At 47.6% G+C, this 7900-nt stretch overlaps 1 protein-coding gene across 1 annotated transcript in view; it reads left to right on the forward strand.

Annotated features, from left to right (window-relative positions):
• Window positions 1–7114, forward strand: part of PCDH1 (protocadherin 1) — an 80293-nt gene extending 73179 nt beyond the window's left edge. Inside the window, 4 exon segments of the mRNA XM_033154256.1 lie at window positions 6265–6330; window positions 6333–6350; window positions 6353–6553; window positions 6556–7114. Coding sequence (XP_033010147.1) covers window positions 6265–6330; window positions 6333–6350; window positions 6353–6553; window positions 6556–6647 — 377 coding nt within the window. The 3' untranslated portion in view covers window positions 6648–7114.
• The last annotated feature ends 786 nt before the right edge of the window (window positions 7115–7900 follow it).

Here is a 7900-nt window from a genome sequence, read left to right on the forward strand (position 1 = left end):
GAACCATCATAGTAAACATGTAGCCTAGCTTCTAAGATGAATGGAAGGGCTGGCTCCAGGTTCTTGTAGTTCTTTGGGCAACCAAGCATTAGTAGACCCCCTTTGGTACCACCCCTTGCTCCTTGTTGATCTGGATCCTGAACCAAAAGCGTAGACTGCTCTGTTGGACTGCTCCGTTCATTATGCTCTTTGTGTCAATAGTGTTTATATCCTTCAAATTATACAAACCCCATTACTGAATATTCCAAATACTGTACACTTACCAAGGAAGAAGCCACACATGGAACATAGTGGGACTTAATCCGAGCAGATATACAAAGCATTCTGTGGCACAGATCTGCTGCAAAGTGCACTGTTTGCATTCCGCCCTGAAACTGCAGTGGGTGCTACAGACTGTGAGGAAAGATGGATCTGAGATTTGGAGGTGATGCATCTAAGGGGGAAGAACTCACAATAGCAAGGGGAAGAAAGAGAGACATGATTAGGCTGGAAACTGAAGGTGGAGAAGCAGGGGGACCCTGAGGGGTTTTGCTAGGCTTGCTTGGCAAGAGAGAAGGGAGATTTAATACCTGTCCTTGGGTGGCGGCTTAATGTGTTGGCGTGAGGCAGTAGAAACAATTGAAACAATTTGTCTTTGTTTTGCACCACCTGTGTGCATTCCCTTCTGTCTTAACCACCGATTATCCAATGCCTGAAACCTTTGGGTTGTAGCCAATGTTATTTCTACTCGGAGTAAACCCACTGAAATGAATCGACATGACTAGCTTAGCCCCATTAATTTCAGTGCCTTACGGGCCTCTTCCAATTCCTTCACCTGGGATCTGTTTGCAGAGCTGTTGCCTGCTGCGTTTACCTCCAAATCCTTTCCCGGTAATGCTTCTGAATCTGAGGAAGGGAGGGCGGCCAAAATGATCAAAGGTCTGGAAACCAAGCCTGATGAGGAACGGTTGAAGGATCTGGGTATGTTTAGCCTGGAGAAGAGGAGACTGAGAGGAGATAGGGTAGCCATCACCAAATATATTAAGAGCTGTCACGTGGAAGATGGAGCACTCCTGCTCTGGAGGGGAGGACTCCAACCAATGCTTTAAGTTACAAGAAAGGAGATTCCAGCTAAAAATCAGGAAGAACCTTTCTGACAGTAAGAGGTGTTCTACAGTTGAATGGACTCCCTCGGAAGGTGGTGAGCTCACCTTCCTTGGTGGCTTTTAAGCAGAGATTGGATGGCCATCTGTCAAGGATGCTCTAGTTGAGATTATTGCATTGCAGGGGGTTGGACGAGATGACCCTCAGGACCCCTCCCAACTCTACTAGCTAGCTATTATTCCTAGCTCTGGGCTTAGGGGATATACTTTTTCCAGCTGCCGTGTTGCAAAACAAACCATGAAGTCCTGAACTCCTTGTTGCTGATCCAGGATTCACGAGCCTTGGCCCTGGTTCCTAGGCTCACCCCCCTGGTGCCTTTCCACCTGCACGCCTGTTTTTATTGAAATTAGTTTCCTTGGGACCTTTGAATCTGTTAGCTCAAAGGGCAGAGTGGTCTGTGCTGTCTTCTTTCCCTGCTGTTCAATCTGTTCAGCTGCTTAATTTGCCTGTTAGTTTGGGTCTCCCCAGGCCCAGTCCATCCCTCTAATCTCTACACAAGTGTGCCTATCAGATACAAGTTTGGTATCTGTTGTGTGAAAATGCAGGTTAGGAGCACAAACCTTGTCAATTTGGAAGGTGGGGGAGAAGACTGTAAAAGGTGTTGACGTGAATCAGAATACTCATGGGTTTCAGAACTGGCTGTTTGGGGGAGGCCTGGAACAGGTCTCTGAGAGATAGCATTGCCCTTCTTTGGTGTAGGAAGCCCCATGGGGTGGCTGGGTAGGTAGGTGGGACAGTGAACCCTTAGGGAGTTGAGAGTGGGGCTGTATCCTGAGCAGTGCCGGATTTACGTATAAGCTAAACAGTTAAAGTTGCAGGTAGGTAGCCGTGTTGGTCTGCCATAGTCAAAACAAAATATAAAATCAAAAAATCCTTCCAGTAGCACCTTGTTGTTGTTCAGTCGTTCAGCCGTGTCCGACTCTTCGTGACCCCATGGACCAGAGAACGCCAGGCACCCCTATCCTTCACTGCCTCCCGCAGTTTGGCCAAACTCATGCCAGTCACTTCGAGAACACTGTCCAACCATCTCATCCTCCATAGAGTAGCACCTTAGTAGCACCTCCTTAGTAGCACCTTAGAGACCAACTAAGTTTGTTCTTGGTATGAGCTTTCGTGTGCATGCACACTTCTTCAGATACCAATTATTAACAATCACAGCTTAGGGCCCCACTCTCTTGGGAGCCCCAAAAAATTAAAGGGGGGAAAACGATGTACATTTCCAAAATATAAGATAAAAAAACAAATAAAATAAAACAGTGGCATTACATACCTATTAGGTCCATAAATTACCATACAGCATATTCAACACAAAAAAGCGACAATTTGTTGTTGACAAAGGACAGCTGGACATATAAAGGGCCCCATTACCTTCGGTAGCTTAGGGCCTCATCCAGCCTAAATCCGGCCCTGATCCTGAGTGACCCTCTCCTCCTTTTTCTGCTCCTCATTAGTGTCCCCTGAATGGAGCAGACTGTGAAGGGGGCTCTGCACCCAGGTAGGTGTGCATGGCTTTCCAGGGAGAGAGTGTGTGCTCAGGGACGTACGGATCCCACAACGCACGTTGAGAGGGTTGTGGGGAGGCAATGGAAGTGGGGCTCTAGGAAGCAGAGCCCCGCTTGGAGCAGCAGGGAGGTGGGTTTTTCTGGGAGGCAGCTTGGGAGAAGGAACAAAAGCACCGCTGGCTAAACTGGCGTGGGTGGAAGTGCGAGGGTGGGAGAGAGAGAGCGAGAGAGAGAGAGAGAGAGAGAGAGAGAGAGAGAGAGTTGTTTCTGCTTTGCTGCTACCAAAAATGGGACAAAACCAAACTTTCAGTGCTGCATGACTGGGGGGGGGGACGCATGCTCATGGGGACAAAGAGCGCAACACAGGGAAGCTGATGCAATTTCAAAAACTAAGGAAGAGAGGATACTGGCATGTTCTAAGCCTCCCTGCAGATATATTATCCAGTCCCTTTGCTTTTTTCCCAATCCTCTGTTGTCACTGGAATCTCTGGGCGGCGGATAGCAAGGGGAAAGGGAGGTGGCTGAGCTCATGATTTTCAACATTATTAATAATAATAAACTTCCCTGTTTAGGGAAGTTTTTAATCCATGATATTTTAAATGTATTTTAATATTTGATGGAAGCCGCCCAGAGTGGCTGGGGAGACCCAGCCAGATGGGCGGGGTACAAATAAAAAATTATTATTGTTAATTTGGTCAACCATTAAAGTATTTTAGTCTGCCTTCCCACCGGTGTGAATCCTATGCAGTGATGATAGTATGTATATCACAAATTGCCAATCAGCAAAAGGAATCAGTCTTTGCATTTCGGGCGTGGTTATGTGGGAGGGCAGAAAAGGTGAGATCCAAGTGACCCCTTCAGACAAAGCGGTGAACAAGTGGAGCATTCAGAAGTATAGATGTAACACGATTTCCTGGTAAGCGTAAGCCTATGGGGACATTAGCAGAGCTAGCAGGCTGCTGGGTTTCCTAAAGGGCCCTGCCTCTTGGAGTGCAGGATGGGTGGCAGAAGGGGATTTATATTATTTTATTTTTATTTTATTTTATTTTATTTTATTTTTTATTGATAGTGTATCTGCCTGCAGTCTGCAACACCAGTATTTTATAGCCTTCTAAAAGTTGTTAGGGCAACTTTAATGTGGAACAGGGCAAACTTCCATAAGATCACACACACACACACCACACACACCAACACACACAATCTTAGACTGACTTGTCCTTCCTTAATTGGTAGTGAAAATAATAATTAGCTGGGATAATTGGTGTCTGAGCTTGCAGGAATGGGCCCATAAATAGAGATATTGCAGGGTATTTGTAAGCATGTATAGTAGTGGGGAATTCTACTTCTCCAGCCCTCGTGAATTCCCTTCTAGTGAGCTCGAAAGTGTCCCCACTGGTCAAGTGCCCTTTTCCGTTTGTCCAGCCTGCTTCTTCCCTCAGGGCACAGATCCCTTGGCCCATCTCACCCATTCTGTGCAGGTGATGGAATCATTTAAAAAAAAAACACACACACACAGCACATCACCCTCCATTGAAGCTTCACAAAGCAGTGAGGTTTCATAGGAGAGCAGAGGGAGGGAGGGAGGGAAGGAGAAGCACCCATGACTGGAAATTCAGATGGCACAGAATGCAAAAAAAATATCAACTCGGGCATACATACAGTTATTATTTTTGCAAATCTGGATGTTTTTATTTAAATGTAAATACTAATTTTTTAAAAAATAAAATCACATTTAAATTAAATTTGTAACAATATTGCTTCATAGTGTGGTTTTTATTTTAATGAAAGACTTAAGCCCTCCTTTTTTGCATGATTAAAAATGCCCTTCCCTTCCCCAATGAAAAATTCTTTTTTTATAAAAGCACGGAGAGAGACCTGTTATGCACCTTTGGCCCAAAACTACATTTGGGCAGAAACGATAAACACCTAAAAGCAGAAATAGAATCATAGAGTTGGAAGAGACCACAAGGGCCATCCAGTCCAACCCCCTGCCAAGCAGGAAACATATATATATGTGTGTAATTTATTTAAGTAGTCTGAGCTACTTTTTCTTTTCCATCTAGGCATTCCTGTGAGATAGGCGAGCATGTGACAGAATGACTTTTCCAAGTCCCCTGGCGGCCTTAACAGCTTAACAGCTGAGCTGGGAGTTGAATCCCGGTTTCCCTAGTTCAGGGGTGGCCAACTCTCAAGAGACTGCGATCTACTCACAGAGTTGAAAACTGGCAGTGTTGAGTTTTTTTAGGAAAGAGGAAGGCCCATTTATGGGGGGTTCGGGTCAAAGTTGTTGAGTTTTTCCAGGAAGGAGGTAAAATGTTAAGCTTTTTTTTAGGGGAGCCACAGTTATTCAGCTTCTTTGGGGGGAGCCGATGATCTACCAGTGATCTACTGCAGACGTCCAGTGATCTACTGGTAGATCACGATCTACCTGTTGGACACACCTGCCCTAGCTGAAGTCCAACTCTATGCTCTGCACCATAATACTAGTGAGGTGCCTTGCAAGTACTTAGGCACCCAGGGTTCAGTTCTGTGCATGGAAATATTCTCATCACAACATAATATATATGTATATATTTCTATGTCCACATCAGCTATAGCCTAGGCAGAGGAACAGCTGCCACTGTGTTTTGGTGCCTAGGTGCCCCTTGGGAAGAAGAGATGGGCTCTGCTGGAAAATTAAGGAAATGGCTGAAATGAGAACTGGTACTACGATCCTGTAAAAGGGGGGGGGGCGGGTCAGGGGTATGTTTGTGCATATAACACATGTGCAAAAAAAACCAAACCAAACCAGCGCTAAACAGAAAGACAGAGTTCTTTAGGCTGGCCTAAGCTATAGGCTTGATTTGCACATGAAGGGAAATAAGATGAAAGAATCCCAGAGGAGGTAGACTGTATAGATGGTACCATTTTAGACTGTAAGTGGGAGGAATGCCAATTTTTTTAAAAAAAAATAAAAAATCTGCAGGTTAAAAAAACAAAACCATTTCAGGAGAAATTTTCTCTCTAGCCTTTTCTCTCCTTGGCTGTGTTTTCTACACGTAAAGATTTTCCTAATGTAGAAAAGCAGTCACACATCTGGTCCCCCTGCTACAACCTGAAGTGTTTCGCCCCACCTGGACTCGGTTTTATATCGGTCCAGCCTCATTCTGTTGTCTGGACCAGGCTTCGTCTTTTTGCCTGGAATATAGTAATACAGCTCACCTAACCCATGAGGACTAGCGCTTTGCTCGGCTCTAGTCAGTTGCAGACCATGGGTCCTCAACTTTCAGTGGCGCCCTGCGCAACGCCAAAATTTGGCACCCTCTCGCCTTGCATTCTGCATCCTGGTGGTGCGCCCCCCCCCCAAGGCTCTGGGCCCAGAGTGGCTGAACCAGTTGCGCTCCCCTAACTCTGCCTCCGCTCCAGTCCCGTCCCCCTTTCTGGTACTTCCTTCTGTGAGCACTGCAATAATGGAAAGGACGGGTGAGGAAGATGGCTCCTGAGGGTGTGTATTCCCAGGCATGCTCTGCCTGAGGTTTGGCCATAGCAGCTTCTCACACTGCGCACTGTGTCTCTACGCGTGTTTAATCCTCCTCCCTCTCCTCCCCCCTTTTCTTGTTCTTGTTCTTGTTCTGTGCAGATCTCCGGCCTCTGCCTGACGTAGCCATGACAGGGAACTGCACCCGGGAATGCACAGAGTTTGGTCACTCGACACCTGCTGGATGCCAGGCCAGTCTCTCCGAGCCGGAGGCCCAAGAACGCCCTCAAACTCTCCACATTTGTGCCTTATCAAGACAGAGGGAGTCAAGAACAAGTTGGGAATGGCAGCCCCAGACTCTCAGAAGAGCGCAACACCAAAATGGCTAACCTCCACCTGCTCCCCACGTACAGTGCCTTCTCCAACAGTAGCCATGAGCCCTGCAAGGACTCCCCATGGAGGAAATCCCTCTGACCCAGACCTCGGACTTCCAGGCAGCCACCACACCATCGTCCCAAACTGCCAAGCGGGAGATCTACCTGTGAGATGAAGAGGACCGTTGGAAGGTGCCTGCGAAAACACCTCAGACCAGTGTCTGGAATTCAAAGAAGAATAAAAAGAAGGGACTTTTCAAACTGTGATGCTTCTATCACTCGCATTGGTGGTTCTGTGCCTGCCAGGTGAGAATGCCTTGCCCAGGCCCTGGGCACAGGAACACTTCTTACGAACTCATTGCTCCCAGGGCAAGAGAACCGATGTCAACTGAATTACCAAGCTCTCGGTAGAGTGGTCCCTAGATGCCTGGAAAGAGGGAGAGAGGAACGTAGCGAAGAGGGCTTGGCCTCATGGCTTCAGGGCTGGGGGTGGGGGGAAGGGCTGAGTTACCAAAGGTCCACGTAGACTTGGTGGAGTCCATTGGGCACAGGGCCAAGGGCACCTGGCACAGGTCCAGGGGGGAAAAGCTGCCTCTCTTGTTACTGTAGACTCCTGTAAATATGAATCTTAGGAATGACATTTGCGTCCTGCCTGATCAGAAGTTTTATTGTCCTTGAAACAAAAAAGACTTTGAAACAAAACAAAACAAAACATAAAAAAACCACAGGGAGCAATTTCCAGCTTGAATCTTTCACCACACAGAAGAGCACATGGGAGCAAGTGCTTCCAAGCCCACCCTTGCCTTCCACAGTGTAAAAAAAGGATGGGGCAACTGGCTGGTGAGGGGAGAGCTCTGGCCGGTCACCAGGACTGGGCAGAAGGGCATTGCAGAGCTTTTAACCCCAATCTCTTTCCAGACTTCAGCAACTCTTCTCGTCACATGTGAGGAGGAGGAGGAGGAGCCTTAGAGCTGCTGGTTGTGGCTTCCATCTGGTCCTCCTTTGCCCCTGCCCCCTGGACAGTGGAGCTAAGGCCAGCTGGAAAGGTGGAAGAGACGTCCAACCCCCTAACTTCCCAGTATCTCTTCTGCCTCACTCGAGGCAGGGAAACTCCCATGGGGTCACTGGGCCCCAGCACCATGATCCCGGCCTTTGAAAAGTCTGCCTGTAAGCCACCATTGCCTTTGTGAATGGAGCTTTGACTCAGGGTCACATTGGGGGCCACGAGGCCTCCGTATGCTGGAGTCACCCCCCCCCTCCCCTCTGCCTTGAGACCAGAGAGCCAGCCTCAAGGGCTCCAATATTCTCTTGTGTGCCACAGGTTTAGGAACTCTCTGGTGTATCGTAGTTCCAGCAGGGCCCTATAACAAATAATGGAACTACCCTTGGAAGGATTGATCCCCGCAGTGGGTTGTCCCCTTGGA

The sequence above is a fragment of the Lacerta agilis genome, chromosome 7, assembly GCF_009819535.1.
Source record: "Lacerta agilis isolate rLacAgi1 chromosome 7, rLacAgi1.pri, whole genome shotgun sequence".
In the NCBI taxonomy this organism is placed as follows: domain Eukaryota; kingdom Metazoa; phylum Chordata; class Lepidosauria; order Squamata; family Lacertidae; genus Lacerta; species Lacerta agilis.